The 19,231-nt window shown below is 36.0% G+C and overlaps 3 protein-coding genes across 3 annotated transcripts; 1 reads left to right on the top strand and 2 right to left on the bottom strand.

The window, feature by feature from the left end:
* Nucleotides 1–1,152: 1,152 nt before the first annotated feature.
* On the bottom strand, nucleotides 1,153–4,804 carry CCP2 (ubiquitin-fold modifier). Its single transcript, XM_059578827.2, has 4 exons — nucleotides 4,613–4,804; nucleotides 4,407–4,504; nucleotides 2,415–2,447; nucleotides 1,153–1,512 (listed from the first exon to the last, which is right to left on the bottom strand). Exons 1-4 carry the CDS (start codon nucleotides 4,702–4,704, stop codon nucleotides 1,439–1,441), a joined length of 297 nt encoding a protein of 98 aa, XP_059434810.2. The 5' UTR covers nucleotides 4,705–4,804; the 3' UTR covers nucleotides 1,153–1,438.
* Nucleotides 4,805–6,653: 1,849 nt separating this feature from the next.
* On the bottom strand, nucleotides 6,654–8,394 carry LOC132167146 (Pathogenesis-related thaumatin superfamily protein). The gene is made up of 3 exons (XM_059578048.2): nucleotides 8,318–8,394; nucleotides 6,952–7,615; nucleotides 6,654–6,830 (listed from the first exon to the last, which is right to left on the bottom strand). Exons 1-3 carry the CDS (start codon nucleotides 8,379–8,381, stop codon nucleotides 6,671–6,673), a joined length of 888 nt encoding a protein of 295 aa, XP_059434031.2. The 5' UTR covers nucleotides 8,382–8,394; the 3' UTR covers nucleotides 6,654–6,670.
* A 6,642-nt stretch (nucleotides 8,395–15,036) lies between these two features.
* Nucleotides 15,037–17,518, top strand: LOC132182284 (auxin transporter-like protein 3). Its single transcript, XM_059595485.2, has 8 exons — nucleotides 15,037–15,250; nucleotides 15,357–15,542; nucleotides 15,643–15,755; nucleotides 15,851–16,034; nucleotides 16,120–16,217; nucleotides 16,330–16,537; nucleotides 16,636–16,893; nucleotides 17,000–17,518. The coding sequence occupies exons 1-8, from the start codon at nucleotides 15,095–15,097 to the stop codon at nucleotides 17,192–17,194; spliced, it is 1,398 nt and encodes a 465-aa protein (XP_059451468.2). The 5' UTR covers nucleotides 15,037–15,094; the 3' UTR covers nucleotides 17,195–17,518.
* Nucleotides 17,519–19,231: the final 1,713 nt, after the last annotated feature.

The following is a 19,231-nucleotide window of genomic DNA, read 5'->3' on the forward strand; positions in this document are numbered from 1 at the left end:
TTGATCACCCAATTTATCACCAATTTCAACCAGAAAATACTTCAATCTTATAAGCAACATGGATTCAGATTTTCAATAATTAGCTGTTCGGATTGCTGATGAACCAGATTGTTAGCAGCAATCCAGAGAATTAATTGTGAGAGGTCCCATTATGAGGCCCACTAATGGGCAATACAAGCCAGATCTCAATCCAACACGCCCTCCCAGCTAACTCACATACCTGCATTGGATCAAAGATACCACAAAACCCCACTTCAGGAAAAAAACTGACGCTCATCAATGATCGAGGACTCGAGAACATGTCAATGAACTCAAAGTAGCTTGGGAGAGAGGATGGGGCTGCCACCCACCACCCATTAGCAATGGAAGAAGAACGGTTGTTGGGGTGACAGTAAATGTGATGGGGCCAGTTTAGTGAGATTCAACTCCAACATTCAATTAAAGAGCCATTTTTGTAAGATACGGAATCTAGGTGCGTTTGTAGTCACTTTCCCTTACCTCCACCTCATTACACCAGCTATCTTATTAATCGGCTAGAAATCAATGACATGTCATATAGTTTTGATGACCGCCTGCCGTACTTCATGTGCCATGGCATCTCATAGCCACATGACTTGAAACAAGTGACAGAGGACTCAAATGTTTTGGCTGGCATCCCCACTTTGTTGGAATTGCATGGACTTCAGGCGAATCAACATCTTTATGTAAAGCTTGCTCCATTGCTTGCTTTTGGAGGAAAGATAGAGGTGGGGTTGGTTCTGCATTTTATGATGCCGGAGTTCAATTGACATGGCTGCCAGTTTACGTGGAGGATCTGTCATATCTGACCCATCTCACGTTTTTTTTTTCCTAATAAAATGAGGAAGAGGGGCTTAATCATCTCATGTTTATACTTCAAGTGATGTGTCCAATGAAGTGAGATTGACTGTAAGCCCCCACTTCTCTTACACATTTTACAGCGGAAGGAATTTTGCCTAGGACGCTATGGTGACAGTACTAAAGTCAATTGATTATAAGCATTTATCAACGCTTTCTCTATGACCCACGAGAAAAGCAAAGTAGGGCAAGTGAACCTTAAGTGTTCAAGATATCCATCTGCTAGATTACCACAAATGGCAGCATTGGTCATAGCTCGAAGCTGGATGGGGCAACTCATTGAAACAGCAACTATACTGGCACATGGGTCTCTGATGACATTGCCAGGCCCAGGCTGCTAATTCTTTGTATTTATTCATGCTTGACATCTTTTAAATCCTTCCACAATTATTTAAGACCATTTATTGTAGACACCATACTTCTCTATAAATAAAGTTTATGCAAGTTACACTAGTATGAAGCGCTGAAGTGTAAAATTCCTCCCAACTCATTAAGAAAACTGAAAAAAAAACTCAAGTGAACCCAAATTAACCAGAGAGGATAGGCCATGATAATGCAGATTTCACATCCCAGAAGCTCCAACCCTATCACGAGGTATGAGGCGTAGTTCAGAACCATGTTTGAGGAAGACATTGCCTACAAAGAAAGACACATTTTTTTAAATAGATTAATGAATCTAAATTGCAAATATATGCAAATTATGGTGCCCAAGCCAATAGTCGTTATCATGATAACAATTTCACAACTGTCTGGGGGGCTGGCACATGAATATTGCAACATGATGTAGTGCTTAAATTTTACAACAAGATCTATATTGTGCCCAAGCCAATAGTCGTTATCATGATAACAATTTCACAACTGTCAGGGGGGCTGGCACATGAATATTGCAACATGATGTAGTGCTTAAATTTTACAACAAGATCTATATTGTAAACAACCAATCCAAATTTATAATGCTCAAATCATCATCATAATGATCACAATAACATTTTCCAACAGCTTGTCACGGGCACATAAACATTGCAACATGATTTTTAATTTCTTGTACTATTCCTTTTTTCTTTTTCTTTTTCTTCTTGTTCTTTCTTTTTTTTTTTTTTTTCAACAAATAACTTTTATTAAAATCACACTATTAGATTCCAGAAGCATAAAAGGGCACTTCTTCATGTTACGTCAAAAAAGCAGTCAGTGAACAAGAAGGGAGCATAAACTGAGTAATAGACACAACTGAATTAAATAAAATAACTGCTGGATTGTAATGCATAATGAAGTTAAGAAAGTTAAGAAAAGCATTTTGATTATAATTGGGCCTAATATCCAATCTTGCTTGGGAGTGCTCTACATCAAAATGTAAAGGACTGAGCATGACACTGATGGAGTTGTAATTCTAACAATGCATGCTTCTAATTCAATCAACTACGACAGAGTGAGAAAACAAATACTGTCGCTTAGAACTATAACATGCAAGAATGAACAATACAAGAACAGCAATTGACAGGAAGAACCAAAACTGAGCAAAAGAGAAAGCATTGGCATACCTGCACTTTGTTGAGGATTAATTCCAACACCATCTGCACGCATTAAATATCAAGATGTAAACATGCAAAGAACAAAAAGTGAGAAATAATGATACAGGATGAATAGGCAAGTCTATCTAAGACTGTAGCAACTCTAAATCTAATAATATCTTGTTAATTGAGACTTAACCAGTTAAAGGAGCGAATTTCCTATACTGAAAAAGTAAATGAGCAAGCGTAATACTGAATGTTTTCAACTTCAAACGGTTTATTAACAGGCTAAAGTGAGGAAGACTTAAAAATGCTGCCATCTATAATTCTGTAACGTTCGTTCGTTACACTATTTTTAGTTTTACTTCTTAATCCCTTTCTGTTCAGCAAAATTGGAAGCCAACCCTGTTGAATGCCAAGGCAAGCATAGATGGTAGTACTGGCAGTCAAAATGAGAAGGGTCAAAAAAGGGCGGGCAGGCAGTGCCCCTGGATACCTTTTTCTCTCTCCTAAAATGAAATTCGGCATTAAAAGGAGAGAAGAATAGGAAAGAGGTCAAACGGACTTGTGGCACATAGATGGAAAAATATCAGACACTCTTCCATTGGATCTTAAAGAGGATAAAAGCACAATCATATGAGTAAGCGGACAAGGTTTGTTTTCCTATGAAGGCAAGATACTGGGTAATGGGCATTGTACACAATAGAAATCCCTCATTGAAAATGGCTATGGTGATTCCCTGGGAATGTTTAAAAAAAAAAAAAAACTAAAAAATGTCATCTCACAGGCATGCATAACATGCATACACCCTAATTAGCATAACTGCAATTTAGCCTTTACATGTAGACTTGTAGTTTGAAGTTTGCCACCAAATGGCAATTTAGCCATTTTCCCTCAGTCACATCATCACACTGTTCAGTTTTCCTCATAAAAATTCTAGAACCGCCAAAACCCAAAGTAACAAAAGTATCCAAACAAATTTATTGCATTTGTGCAAATTGTCAAATACAATAAAAAATATATATGTATTTTTTTAATCCATTAAAGTGTGCCAGGATTTAGATGCAACTATGTGGCTCCAAAAATCTAAGATGTCCCATACCCATGTGTAATGGAATGGAATCCCCTTTGCAATTCGCCTTAGAAAGTCAAATACTCTTTGGAACAGCAACACGGATGTTGGAAGCATCACAGAAAAATTTAGACCAAAGATATTGGCAGACTTTGGTATCATAGATAATTGCATTGAATTCCTACCAAATACCACATGGCTACAATCTATTAATAAAACAGTGCATTTTCAGCCTCATCACTGTGTAGGTGTCACTTAATGTCTGGAGGGTCAGGAAACAATCACACTAAACAAACAATCTTTTTCAATTCCAATACAATGGACTAGTATGCCAAGAAATCCCTCTCATATCTTACGAAAGAAGAACCAGAGTTTCAGAGAAAAATAGAAAATGATCAAAATTTGCAAAAGTTTGGATTTTGAGATATCCCACTTGAAACACCAGAAGATGACATTCTTTTCAAGAAGCAAATTGTAACATATTGTTCAAGGTAGTACATATTCACTAAGTATATCATAAGGTGGTTGAGGCTTGTGGTCTTGGGGAGTATCACCCCTTAGATCCCAAGTTCAAGATTTGCTAGGTGCAAACACCCCTTAGGGCACACCCCGATGTAAAATCTAGCCTGATCCGTGTAGGAAAACTAGCAAAAGTGCGGTGCACGCTTTACCATTGAGGGGTGGGCCATATCGAGGTTACCCGTCATATAAAAAAAATGTCAACAAATAAACAAATTGTAACTTTCTTCTATAGATTTTGTCTTTTTACTACAGATAAATAATTCATGATCTTTCGCAACATATATATGATATATCATATCTAAACGACACCTATAGCTCCAAATTTCATCGTGTAAATTACAATTTTATAAGTAATCACTAAAAATAAATCTCTAAAAGAACATGCAAGGCAAACCCTAGATAAAGACTAAAGAGGGAAATGGAATAACCGTTGGTGATGATAGCGCTGGTCTGGGGAGGCACTTTGAACTCTTCGGCGGCGAATTTGAGAACAGCGGTGAAAGGGGCTGCCTCCGGAACGCTAAACCTGAGAGATTTGCGAGAAACATTGAGAGAATCGGCGAATCAGAATCAGAGAGTACAAGAAGAAGAAGGAAACATGAAGAAGGGTTTGGTTTGGTTTAGTTTTACGAACAGTTTGAACGGGAGCTTTGGATCGGAGGTGAGCGTCACTTTGAAGGAGACCTTTCCTCCACCACCACCACCATCGCCACCGCCGCTCGCCATTTCTGTGAGCTTAACCGAATAGTCTACTATCACTAAGCGCTTTGTTCGTTCTTCGTATGAAGCGCCAGCGAGACCGGTGCTTATTTCGCCTATTTATAACGCAATTGGTTTGTATATTTAGGCTCAATGGTAATATTGCCTATGGATTTTGAGCTTGTATTCCATTTAATTTTTAAATTAAAAATTTATTCTTTGAATCTTTGAAATTTCTATTTATAATTTTATATAAAAATTCAATAACCATTTTTCACTAAATTGTGATCGATGTTGTTTAGCTAAATAAGGTGCGTTTGGCGATAAATAGTGTGATTTTAAATTAAATTGCATAAAATAAATTATTTGAAATTGCTATTTTTAAAGGCTTTGAACGACCAGAGTTGCCGCTCTCAGCCCAAGACTCAAGGGACGGCCACTTGGGTTGGGGGATCGAAATTGCTAGCCCAAGCCAAAGACCTGGGGACGGCCACTTTCTCTGCCTCATGTATGGCCTCCCCTGCCAGGTCACACAAAACAACAAGATGACAAAATAACGACCCAAGATTACTAGGAGGGCCGCCATTTTGTCATCAGAACATCCCATACCCCCACGCTATAAAAAGACAGCATTGACACTGTAGAAAAGGTACACACAATTCATCCTCTACCCGAAACTCTATTGCATTTTACTCTCGGACCACTCTACTACAAAACCACTAACTAAGGTGTTGGAGCGAGCTCGTCGGAACACCTCCAACGACTCTCTCTAACCCTTTTCCTCCTACTTTCTCCAGGTCCTACTCTGAAGTCGAGCTTGAGGCCAATGTATTGATCCACTATTTCTTAGTATTAACTAGGCTAAATAGTGATTTAAAAAGTTAAATCGCAATTTTGTCAAACGCTGCCCTAACAAACTGAAAGTTTACAAACTAAAATAATACATAGGTACGATTGTATTGATGACAAATCATAATTTCAATGATTAAAATTAAACTATAAAATAAAATCAATAATAAATTTAACTTTAGAAAACCTAAAATTTACTTAAACCAATAAACTAAACTCAAAAATAAAAGATAAATTATTCCTTTCCTTCCATCGTCATTCTTTTGCTCAAAGTTATTATTAGATTTGTGGAGTTTAGAATAATGCTAGAAATTCATATTGTGTCATTTTAAAAATGATATGATTTTTATATTATAGAGCTCGTAATTGATTATTATTAAATTTTGATTAAATAATCATTAAAGTCACCTTATTTTTGAGTGATACAAGAAAAACACGAGAAACTTATAATATTACTCTTGGGATCTAATAACTCGTTTTGGTTGGTCCAAGAAAAAGAAAAAGGAAATTGCTCTAAAAAAGGAAAATAATTGATATAGATTTTGGACTGGAACAGTAACGCAGGGCCAGGTTTTTATTTTGGGTGCTAGCCCAGTCTCACACATGGCAATCCCAGAACCGTACACTGAGACTTGTATCTTGGGAGGTTCTGTCGAGGCCTATATTGGCCCAAAATGAACCCAACCGCCAACCGTTGCTTTCTTTTAGTATGGTGCGGCACTGTGTCACCCTCACGGAATATTTGAAGATTTAACGGTACATTATTAAATTTTTTAATAATATATATATATATATATATATATATATATCATTATCTTACCAAAAAAAAAAATGTAATTCTCACTATGAAATAGAGATGATCCTTCTCTTATTAAGTGTTACTTAATAGGTAAAATATTTAGTTAAAATGTACGGTGAAATATAGAGATTGGGTTCGAACTCAAGAATGCTCTAATTATACCATATTAAAATACATGTATGTTATCCAAAAAACTTGAATTGATTAAAAAATATAAATTTAATCATTTAATTAATATTTTAACCCTTCCAATTATCTTTAAATAATTCTAATCTAAAAGTAATTCGTTGCTCGGTCTTTCCCTTGTTGCCTTGAGAATTTCCCTTGAATATATAGATGAAATAATTAAATAAACGAATAAATGTATCCCATATTTACATGTACTATATACAACGTAAAAGCTCCAACGCTCCAAGCCCACCATCTTCCAACCAGAGACTTTAACCCACCGTTCGAATCGCTGCAGACGAGCTTGTTGTTATGATACGTGCACACCGGTTGGTTCCTAAAGTACAGCAAGAGGTTTTTGGTCAGTTGCTAATATTACAAGAAAATTGGTTAAATGTTTATTTTCCAAATTAACATCGTACACAAATATTTCATAAAATTAAGGTGGCGGGATTTACCTGGAGGAGCAAAAAGTGACCACGTAATCCGTCCCTGAGCACGTAAATATGCTGGTGGGATCATCGTATGCATAACTGTAGGCAGTTGGGCAAGCCTCCTTGAACTTCTTGGAATAATATGTCGGTTGACATGTAGAGGGGTTCCCATGAACTCCTCGGCAACAGTACTCGTCGGTGTCGAACACATCGCATGCACTCCGGCAAGCAATAACCTTACCGTTGGCATTGACGGCGAGCTCTTTGGGGCAATTGAGCCTCAAGTCCCCGTCACAACCAGCAACGCTGCAGTTTCCGGTACCGTGGAGGGGTTTCACAGCTATTGGCAAGTTAAAACCGTCCACAAGGCTAACATCGTAAAAGTCAGGCGATGCAAGGGTAAATTCGGCAAGTGAAGCTGGGGTCTTTCCTGAGGCTCCGCATTTGAGGGTGTCACCACATGCCCCGGTTTGGCATTGCCCAAGCCCATTCTTGTCAAAGTTGCACCCGGTTCGACCCCAGATACGGCCCGACCAAGCCGTTGGTGCAGTAAATTCGATGGACTGCCCGGGTTTTAGTGTAAAACCGCCACCGTTAAAGTTCTCACCTGGGGTAACTCCCGGCCATACTGTCTCTTTGCAATTATTTATTAGGGTAAAAACTCTTGCGGACTCGCCTATGTTGGCCCCTGCAATTATAAGTGTAAAGAAACAATGAATATGTTAGAGAACAAGTTCGTATTTAGATTCCCTTAAATTCTTTGTCTGAAAATTCATCTAGGAAACTCCTGCATGGAAAATCAAAATCGAATTTGAATTTCCTTCAATTATTTGTCCAAGAATTCGGGCAAAAAAATGAGAAAGGTGACTTTGGGTTCTCTCTTTGAAGAAAGTTACAATAAAATGAAAATTAAATAGAAAATCAAAATAAAGAAATAAAACATAGACATAAATTTACGAATGATTCAGTGTAAAAACATACGCCCACCACATAAGAGTCTAAAAGGGCTACATATTGCTTGTATTATTTGTAGAAATTTGGATATAAGTAAAGTTAATGATAGTTTTGGAAGATATTGTCACAATTAAAAGTTTGATGGGAGTATGTGAACTTTACCCAAGATAAATATAATATCCAACTTGATTACAATAAGCCTATAAGGTTATTATCCCTATTATGGAACCATCTCTTACATTTTAACACTGCCCGAATTCTAGAAAATCCCAAGAAATCCTACTCCAACGTTTAAGATTATACTCACTGTTCAAGCAGGGAAAAGAAACCACTAAATGCCATCCTAATTAAATAAAAGAAAGCAAAACGTGATATAATGTACATAGTAATACATGGATAAAAGAGGAAAATTAAGGAAACTAAGAGAAATAAATACCTGATGAAATAATAATTAGAATCCAAAGAACTGGCAGAGGGAGATTAATATGAAATGGCGCCATATGATTTCCTCTATTTGTGGGGTACGTAGAGAAAGAAAGGTGTGGGAAGAGCGGCGCAGATGGGTGTTTATATAAAAGGTAGGCCAGGGGAGAAGAGTAGGAATACGTGTGAAGGGAGGAATAGCAGTGAATCGATCACTTGTCTATTTCCAGGAAAACTTTTCGGCAAAAGACTTGGAGGATTCTTTCCCTCATCCACCGATGCAAGTTTATTCGGGTTCCATTCTTTTCCTCCAACCTTTTGTTGCTCTATATATAATGTCACAGTGGGCCGACAGTGTCGGCCACGTGGCTGCCTGTATCTCAGTTTCCCTTGTGGCTGGCAAGAGGTAACTTCCTATTTCTACAATACAGTACAACCAGTTTTCCTACGTTGTAGTGAACGTACAGGCTTTAAACTGCCGTCAGAAGACCTACTTTAAAGCAGAGAACTTAATTTATAGGGGTTGAGACATTGATTGGATAAAACCCTTGGGGGATATATCATGGATTAAAGTTTATTTATTCTTAAGAGCCGTGGAGGCCACAAAGATTTCAATAATCAACTTGCTTTTCACCCGTGGGTTACAGGTGAAGAAATTTGTGGGCCTAACTTATCTCATAAAAACGGTTCAATAAAAAAGTTGCACATTCTTTATAAACATACTCAAGATCTTATCCACAGGCAATGTGAGATCATTCATCAACACCCTTCTTCATGTGCAGACTTAACTCATCTCATAGAACCGGTTTAATAAGAGAAGGTTGTTCATTCCTTATAAACATGCCTAATATCTTGTCTACCGACAATGTAAGACTATTTTTCAACAGCAAAGCAAGAACAAAGGTAAAGATTCATTTTGTTTCCAACGAAATTTAGAGGTGTGGGTGAAAGCCCTTTTTTTTTTTTTTTTTTTTTTTGAAAACTGAGAATTTAATATGATATCATAACAAAATTTGTGAGTTATATTAATTACATGATTAAATTTATTATTTTATATTAGTTTAAGCTTTTTAAAATAATTAGTAATTTAATAACATGTGACAAGACCAAGACAATACATCCTCTTCCAACGAAGACGGGGTATACCTAATTCTACCCTCGACACTTTAGAGGCTGAAGCCGGACATAATTGACCTCCAAGAAATCTACAAGAAAATCTTTTTGTAGGTTTATTTTTGACAACGCCTATGACAAATTCTCAACTTCTTTGGTACTTTGGCATGCTCTAATAGAAATGTATCTTTGTTGGCCAATAGTAGCGAGTGTCCCTTGATGCCCGAGTACGTGAAGCACATCTCAAGGTTAAAGTTTTCCCACAAATGGTGTTTTGAGTTGAAGACACGTCGCGGATAAAGCTAACCTTTCAAATGGGTTATGATATGAAGTACTCCTTTGAGGTTCTGACGGCTTCTGAGTCTTGTGGAGGGATATATGGACTGGGTCAATACAAGCCCAACCAATCACTCATATGGACATCTCATTAGTCCTCACATGGCTTCTCACTCTTGTAAAGGGGCTTCTGGACATCGATAACTTTTTAACCTTAACGATCCTAATAATTTTCATATTGGATGTTATTGTTACCAGTTAATTTCAACTAAGAGAAATGCTAAGAGTCAATATTTTTCTCATATTTGGCCCATCTCATATTATAAATTAATCATTAGATTTATGAACTTATGTCGACCCAACATAAGTCAATGGTAAACCCCACAAATCTAATAGTTTATCTATTGAATTTATAGCAGAATATAGGCAAAACATGGAAAACTTATTGACCCATAGCATTTCTCAAATTTTCAATAATGATCATTTACAAGTCCATGCAATAATGATTTTAAAATTCACATCATTTTTAAAGTGACACAAAAAAAATACAAAAGTGACTTCGAGCATTACTCCATATTTACATATACCACATCAACATATATTTATCACATCAAATGGGTAAGAAAAATTATCTTTGTTCCTAACCCAACTTTTGCCACAAGGCCAAAAATTCTTCCAAGAAACAACCAATATATATATATAAAATCAATTTCACCCAAACATGTAGTTGAAACATCATATGCAAACAAAGGTATGTGCTGGAAAAAAAATTCCAATAATTAAAAGCCACTAGCCCACCGACTCTATGGGGACTTCGAACAGCCTAGTTCAAACTTTGGGTAATTGGCATATGGCCTGAAATCTTGGGTATCTGGTTTAGAGCCCAAAATGTGTGCTTAACTGCTTATTGAAAGACGCCCATGATTGAAATTTGGCAAGCTCATCTATTGTGCATCGATCGGCCGGTAAATCAGTTTGGGATGGGTGGGTTAAGGCCTAAATTTAGCTTGGTCCTTGCCGACCTTCTCTATAGTACCAAAGAGTCTGGCTTGTGTACGAAACAACGGGCTAGTAAACCTGTAAGGTGTAAGGAAACTGCTTGGCATGATCTTCTAGCAGGTTGCACCATCGATCGACCGAACTTGATATTTTGAGAAGAGTTTGAGCGAGAGTATTACGCTGGAGCTTGACAAAATGAGAGAATACTGAATAACTGATCTATCCCAAAACAAATGGTGATTTCATCTCAATTTCCTACTTCTTATTGTAGATTAGAATAGCTTTGCTCACCAATCAAACATTGAAAATCATCAATTGATCATTAGAAACTTGAGAAAATGATGGATGGGTAATAAATATGGGGAGTCAAAGTGGGGTATTTCATTGGGTTTTGATCCTTTTGGTGGCTTCTTGGCCCCCCATTGAAATTGGGTATATCATTTTTCAATTTTCCATTACTTTGCACATGCAAGGTGGGGTGAGACCCTACGTCCTTGGTCTTTACCCATTTGGACTGGTAACGAGTAGGCTATCAATTATCATCTAGAGTCAAAATCAGGCTACATGGTAGGAAAAAGACTTCGATTTATCTATCCATCATTTGCATTACTTTTGGTGAGATGTGATATTGTTTGTATTGTAAGGCCTATCTAGAATCTGTGAGAAAGCAAATGTAATTTGTTCATATCAATTTTACAAATGGGGTTGGTCTTTGAGTCACTCAATGCCCATTTTATATGGATCATAGCACGAGAGATGTTGAAAACCATCATACTTTTATGAGAAGTATTGTGAATTTTAATTTTTATAAAAGTTAAAAATTAGTTTGATAAAATTTTAAAAGAGTGTTTTGTAAGAATTAAAATAAAAAATTTAGAGAGTGTTGCACTGCAGTGACATGCCGCCACTTTTGTAATGTTTCGCGGTGGCTGCAAAGTACTAGAAGTCTAGATTTGATTGGAGGCCACTCACCAGTCACCACACAACACTTTTATTATTATTATTATTATTATTATTTTAAAATGTTGTGTTTTATGTTTTTAAAAATATTTTGAGTTTAGGAAAAGTTTTTTTTGAAAAACATGTTTTTTTTTTTTTTTCTTGAGTTTTTTGCCACCACGAAAAGCCCAACAAGGTGCTTACGAGCATTTTCTAAAAGAAAAAAATAAAAAATAAAACCAGAAAAAAGAAGGTAATTTAAAGAAAATATCTACTCAACTAATTAAAGTCATCCCCTCCCAGAGTCTCGACTGATGATAAATGAATTGGATGGAGCCTGCGAGTTAGAAATTCGAGAATGGGAAGAAAATCTAGAAAAGTCAACTCAAATGAAGCCCATGGCACAAATATCAAGGCCTATTGGGCAGGTAGTTAGGCCATTGCTGGTGTAAGCTTATCTTAAACAAAATTTAACTACCCAGAATATTATTTTGTTTTCAACTTCTTCTCTCATTCAACTTTAGCGATTTAATAGTGTAGATTAAGAAATAATGGTTCACTTATCAAAAGAAAGGGAGATGTTTGCCTCCCGCCAACTTTTTCAACAACCTTTTATAAATTTATGTGCTATACAAATTTAATTGTTTAATAGTTGATATGATAAGTGTTTGTCACGTTAATTTATAATAAAAATTGGAGTAAAATTATAAAGAGGCATGCTACATATGCAACACATCATTCTCTCAATTTTTTTTTTTAACCATTTTTTTTTTGCAAATATAATGAATTTAGCATTGGATTTGAGGTGAGTCCTACAAAAATTTAATGGTATATTCATCTATTCACTATATAGAGATGGTTGAGAGAATAATTTTTATCATTTGAACCATGTTTGGCATCATTCTACTACACATCTCATGTCCATCTTTTTTTAGAAACCTACTATTGAATCTGTGGAATCCACATGTTTAATGGTAGATTTGTACATTTCTTGTACGGAGATGGACAATGGGCAATTATCTTATAGCCATTGTTTTGTTTTGTTTTTTAAGCTAATCTATGGACTAATTAATACTGCCACGTTAGCAGGATGAAATAATGGTGGAATAAAATTGTAGTTTATAGCATTACTTTGAAATGCTAAAATCTAAACAGTAAATATTACACCCATATTCCACTCCTATTCTACTGGGTTAATGTAACAGTGCCTATTAGTTTTTCGACTTCTTTTTTTTTTAACAATGATTGATCAAAGGGTTGATGGGTATTGTCACATTAGCCTAATGAGATAAGGGTATAGCATGTAGTATTGCTCAAATTATAATACTCCTAATAGCACCTCCAAAAAGATGAGTAATTTACATACTACACCCTCGTTCTAATCCATCAATTAAAAAAATAAAAAAAGAGATTGATGAACACCGACTCATCAACCCAATAAAATAGAGGTGAGATAGAGATGTAGGAAAGTCGTAGACCATGTTTTCACCGTTAATATAATTTTGGAATTTTTTAATTTGGGCATGTCGGCCCAATCCCAAAATTTGACGAATTTGCCACCGAATAATGAGTTAAGGAGGCACTTAGGATAATGATTAGGGGTGCCAAATCCATGGCCCAAGACCTTAAAAAAGGTTAAATAGATAGAGATACATCTTTTGTAAAGCCGGTTGGCACACGTGTGTTATTGATCATGTTTAGCACCAAAGCCCACCACAATGTAATCATTCACTCCATCTCACTCACACCAATGCACCTTTTCCAATCTCCTTCTCACTATAAAAAAAGTTCTTTTTTCCCTCTATCCTCTCCCCCCCCCCCAACCCCCCCTCCCCTTCATGATCCATCGGCATCACTGTGTATCTTAGGCTCTTTCTCTTTGAAAAAAATGCCCATGGGGGGCCATCCCGCTCGTGCAGTGCATGCTACCCCGGGCCCATTCAAGCCCACCAATTAAAATTTAACTATTTAATTAACATGCAACTAATCGTACAAAAGAAAACGAAAATGTATAGAATAAGTAGACTGTGTGTGTTACCTAGAGTGGACATAGCTGTACCACCGGCCTATGAAGCTGGAGGTTATGTTTGTTTTTTTTTAAAAAAATTTATATATAAAATCATTTTTCAACGGATGCTCTAAAACCTCCCCATTATGTATATTTTAGTTAATACGAGGCAAAAATTATGTACAATAGTTTTTTTTTTTTTTTTAATTAACATTTTTTAAGCTTGTGTATTATTTTTTAATCATTTTTCTCTCTCATTTTTTTTTTTTTTACAATAAAAAAATTTATTTCTTCAATAGCTTGTCTTGGTGGTTTATCTCGTCAACCCGGTTCCGACTATTAGTTATTGGCTAAAATCGGTAACCGTAACCGGGGTACCCGGTTATTAAATTTAGAAAACTGGAACTAATAACTGGCTACCGGTTACCCGAATATGTAATAACCGGCTGGTACCTAGTTATCCCAACCGGTAACTGGGTTTTCAAAAAATTATGCATTTTGGACATTGAGCCTATTTTGGGCTTAATTTTGGCATTTTAAAAAATAATTATGATTTTTTTAGCCCAATAAGCTAGGCTTAGTTATGGTTGTTCTTTGTTTTCATAATACATTTTAAACGTGTCCTAAAACCCCAAAGAAAAAAAAAAAAAAAATGTCTACAAACCAACAACCAAAAGAAATAACCTCTTATAATAAAAATAACTCATTAACACTATATATATATATATATATATACACTCCTGATTACTGGTTATAACCAGATGTATGAAAATACAAAAACTAGAAACCGGACTGGGATACCCGATTACCGGTTTTTTTCAACCCGTTGGCCGGTGACTAGTTGGTGGACAGTTATTACTGACCGGATTGACACTCCTAGTTTATGAAAACAATAAAAAAAAATGAAAATAATATATATATATATATATATATATATATATATATATATAGCCAATGCAATAAAAAAAAAAATTGTTGAAATTTGTATTTAAAAAGAAATAGGTAAAGTAGAAAATGATAATTTTTTAGTAACTAAAACGAATAACTCAAAATACAAAACATTCATAAAAAACACACCAAAAAAAAAAAATTTACTTTTTATATGATCAAGTTAGAACATTTTCTAAAATAAAGAACAAAAATTACCCTTCAAAATACATTAACAAATACTTCACCCCTGCTTTTTTCTTTTTTTTTTTTATTGAAAAAGTGGAGTGTAAAAATCAGATTTTACACGCACTAAATTTGCAATCACATTCTTGAGGGTGACCCAGATAGGCTCTCAGTAGGGTGATTCAATTATTGCTCATAAAAAAAGGTTAATTAGTCTTTTTAAAAGGGAAAGAAAAGAAGTAGCAGCGAAGAGTGAAAAGCAGTTTTATCTATTTATAGGACGCCAAACTAGTCCAGTAGTAGTCCATTGCTTCTCCCAACATCACAAAGCTAGCTGTAACAATGGCTTCCGAGAAGGTTGAGACTGTTGTTGCAGGAAACTACGTGGAAATGGAGAGGGAAGAAGGCGATCCCAAGATGGGCAAGAGCAAATTATCAAGGCTGTTGTGGCATGGTGGCTCCGTCTATGACGCGTGGTTTAGCTGTGCTTCTAACCAGGCAGGCACTTTGCTGTTGATCATAGATCATTAATTATTATCTTCATTGTTTCTGGACTCATATTTGTAATTATGCTATTTACATCTATTTTCCTCATGAAATGTAGGTTGCACAAGTGCTTCTCACGCTGCCGTACTCATTTTCACAACTGGGGATGCTTTCTGGAATCCTTTTTCAGCTTTTTTATGGGTTGATGGGAAGCTGGACTGCTTACCTTATCAGCGTACTTTATGTTGAGTACAGAACCAGAAAAGAAAGAGAAAAAGTTGATTTCAGGAATCATGTTATTCAGGTTATAATCTCTCTCTCTCTCTCTATTGGGTTCTTCTTATATATCCTTTTTCCTTTTCTTTTTCCAATTTTCTTACTTAATTTTGATTGTTAATTTGCAGTGGTTTGAGGTCCTTGATGGACTGTTGGGGAAACATTGGAGGAATGCAGGCCTCTTTTTCAACTGCACTTTTCTTATGTTTGGATCTGTAATTCAACTAATTGCCTGTGCAAGGTATATATATACATAATAAATTAAATTAAAATTTAAACAATTAATATTGCTTTCAATATTGTAACTTAATTAAAATATATATTATTGGTTTGCAGTAATATATACTACATAAACGACAATCTTGACAAGAGAACTTGGACTTATATCTTTGGCGCTTGCTGTGCAACAACTGTCTTCATCCCCTCATTCCATAATTACAGAATTTGGTCATTCTTGGGCCTTATTATGACTACTTACACTGCATGGTATCTCACCATTGCTTCCCTTATCCATGGCCAGGTAAACTTAACCATACTGTAAAATGTAAAATTAATATTCTTTTGTAATTTTAATTTTCTTAGTTTAATTTTCTATGGGATTGAAGGTTGAGGGAGTGAAGCACTCAGGACCAACCAAAATAGTTCTCTACTTCACTGGGGCCACCAACATTCTCTACACCTTTGGCGGACATGCTGTCACAGTGTGAGGGTTCATTAAGGAGAGATATATATATATATATCGTTACATTAATTAACAAATCTCAAACATTTTTTTTCCTGAGAAACTGAAATTTTAATTTAATTTTATCTTGCAGGGAGATTATGCATGCGATGTGGAAGCCACAGAAGTTCAAGCTCATATACTTGATAGCCACACTCTATGTGCTCACCCTAACTTTACCTTCAGCTTCTGCTGTTTATTGGGCTTTTGGCGACATGCTTCTTACCCATTCCAATGCTCTCTCTTTGCTCCCAAGGACTCGCTACAGAGACACTGCTGTCGTCCTTATGCTTATTCACCAGGTTAATTATTAAACATCATATTCATATATATGTATATATGAATAAATATAAATTAATTAATTAATGACTGATTTTTCGGTTTTTTGTTGTTGTTGCAGTTCATAACATTTGGATTTGCTTGCACCCCTCTGTACTTTGTGTGGGAGAAATTCCTTAGGATGCATGAAACGAAGAGCATGTTAAAGAGAGCTCTTGCTAGGCTTCCTGTGGTGATCCCAATATGGTTCCTTGCAATCATTTTCCCTTTCTTTGGCCCAATCAACTCAACCGTTGGATCTCTTCTGGTCAGCTTCACCGTTTACATAATTCCTGCACTAGCACACATGGTCACCTTCGCGTCCGCGCCGGCTCGAGAGGTTCGGTCTCGATTAAAATAAGTTCTACTAATTTCGTCTTTAAAAAGTACTTTTAATATACAAAAAATTGATTACTTATATAATTCCTCTTTTGTTCTTTTCGCAGAATGCAGTGGAGAGGCCACCATCATGCTTAGGAGGATGGGCAGGATTATACACCATGAACATCTTTGTAGTGGTGTGGGTTTTGATTGTAGGATTTGGGTTTGGAGGATGGGCAAGCATGCTCAATTTCATACGCCAAGTTGACACCTTTGGTCTATTCACCAAGTGCTATCAGTGCCCCCCCCACAAGGCTTGATGAGTAGATTCCCTACTTTTGAAAAGGTTTTACAAATTAAGTTACATATATATATATATATATGTAAGCGTGTAAAGAGATTGGCACTTGAAACCTTTTCTTCTTTTCCTTCCATTTCTCTCTCCTTGTAAAAGCGATGGATTTCAGAAGAGCCGAAGAGGTGTGATGGCCATCATGGCCACCCCTATACAGACCTACAATTGTAACTTGTGTGCTGATTAATTTTTTTTCTTCTTTAAATGCATGCAACTCCCTTTTGGTTTTCCTTTTTTGGTGGGATGATTTTATTTTTATAAACCCTTGTAGTATTTGCTCAATTTTTTTTTATTTTTTTTCCCTATCCTCTTGTATTCTCTATATATAATGAAGGGTAAGCAAAAAAAAATTAATACCATATCTTTCTTGTCTAAATCAGCTGGTTAATTCAACCCAAGCAACTCTTCTGCCTCTTTTCCATTTTTTTTTTTTTTGTGTGGCTGCAACATGTGGGATACCTAAACTTTACACTTATTTTCATGATTGGAGTAAAAGATGGAGGTGATTACTTGAATATCTTGTCGTTTTTACACCATCTCGCCGTGGTCTTCTCTATACCATTCTTTTGCCTAATTGATTTGGACATCGCATGAAATGGTCCACGTACAAGCGCCGAAGGACTTTAACTTCACCCTCAATTTTCCACATGCCCATTAGGCGTTAGGTTCTTATCGTATTCACACCGCCAAACACCAAACACCAAACATCCTGTGTGTCTTAGTGATTAAAAGGATTCATCAAACATCCTATGTGTCTGAGTGATTAAAAAGGATTCATATGATGTGAAACTAGTGCCGGAAATTTTGGACACAATTCGTAAATTTGACATTAATTCATCATGAAATTAAAGGGTTAGAAACTTAGGGTTGTAAAGTTTGACTTGTTTATTTAAATTGGCCGGGTTATGATTGACCTATATAATCTTATACCAATGTTTCAACATGATCCGAACCCGATACACAATATAATGGCTAACAATTTTGGCATGACCTGCGAACCCAACACAAAATTAGAGCGTTAAAGTTTATAATTTGATCAGATTATAATTGACTTATATAATCTTATATCTATATCTTGACACTACTCAAACCCAACACGCGATCACAAATAAAAACTCTTATATGAAATGATTTGTGTAGTTGGTATTTGATAACGAAAAGAATGCCACACCACCCATCTATCGTTGGCAGCTGTGAAAAGTGTAGCTATAAAGGGTGATGTATTTTTTTGAACCCAATGATGCATGTAGGGAACGAATTATTTGGGTAGCTAATCTAACATTGGTCATTTGACGTACTTTTGGTTCTTTTCGCATAACTCATATTGGACTATTTGCCTAATTTGATGTGCTTTCTTGGACTTGTCTTAAACGACAAACAAAATGACCAAATTGCAAACTCAGATATTTATCGTTTGCTTGAAGTAGTTGGTATGGAAAACCAAACCCCAACACTAAAAAGTTCCGTTCAAATTGGGTGAGAAAAAATTCTATAAAATTAAACCACGTCTAAAAATTTTCATCTAGAAAAAAATTTGTCGAAGATTAATTATTGGTGTTCCTGTGTGAGAAAGAGACAAGTATTAAGCAATCCTGTAGGCCCAAGCCCATATAGCAAGCTCTAAAAAAAACAGTTGGGTTAGTCGGTGCAGAAAATAGGATCCATGGGCTTGGTGGGCTTAGATTATGACTTCCTTGTTTGTGGAGTAAAGTGACATTCAATCTGATAAAGAAAAAAGGGTCAGAACATGGAGAAAAATGCAGGAAAGCAGACAACATTGATGGACACTACACCTATGAAACTCAGAAAAGCAGAAGAACATGTACACCTAACCCAGAAAAAAGGAAAAGGCAATTCAACGGATATGATTGAATGTGAAGGGTGACGGGGAAAAGTTTGTGTTTGATATCATCGTCTCTTACCGACTGCCATACTTTGACCAATGATGGTCCAGTCTTTTGGTGGGCACCATTTCATTCTCTTAAGAACTTTCCATTATCAG

This window comes from Corylus avellana, chromosome 2 (assembly GCF_965113065.1).
Source record: "Corylus avellana chromosome 2, dhCorAvel1.hap1.2, whole genome shotgun sequence".
NCBI lineage: Eukaryota > Viridiplantae > Streptophyta > Magnoliopsida > Fagales > Betulaceae > Corylus > Corylus avellana.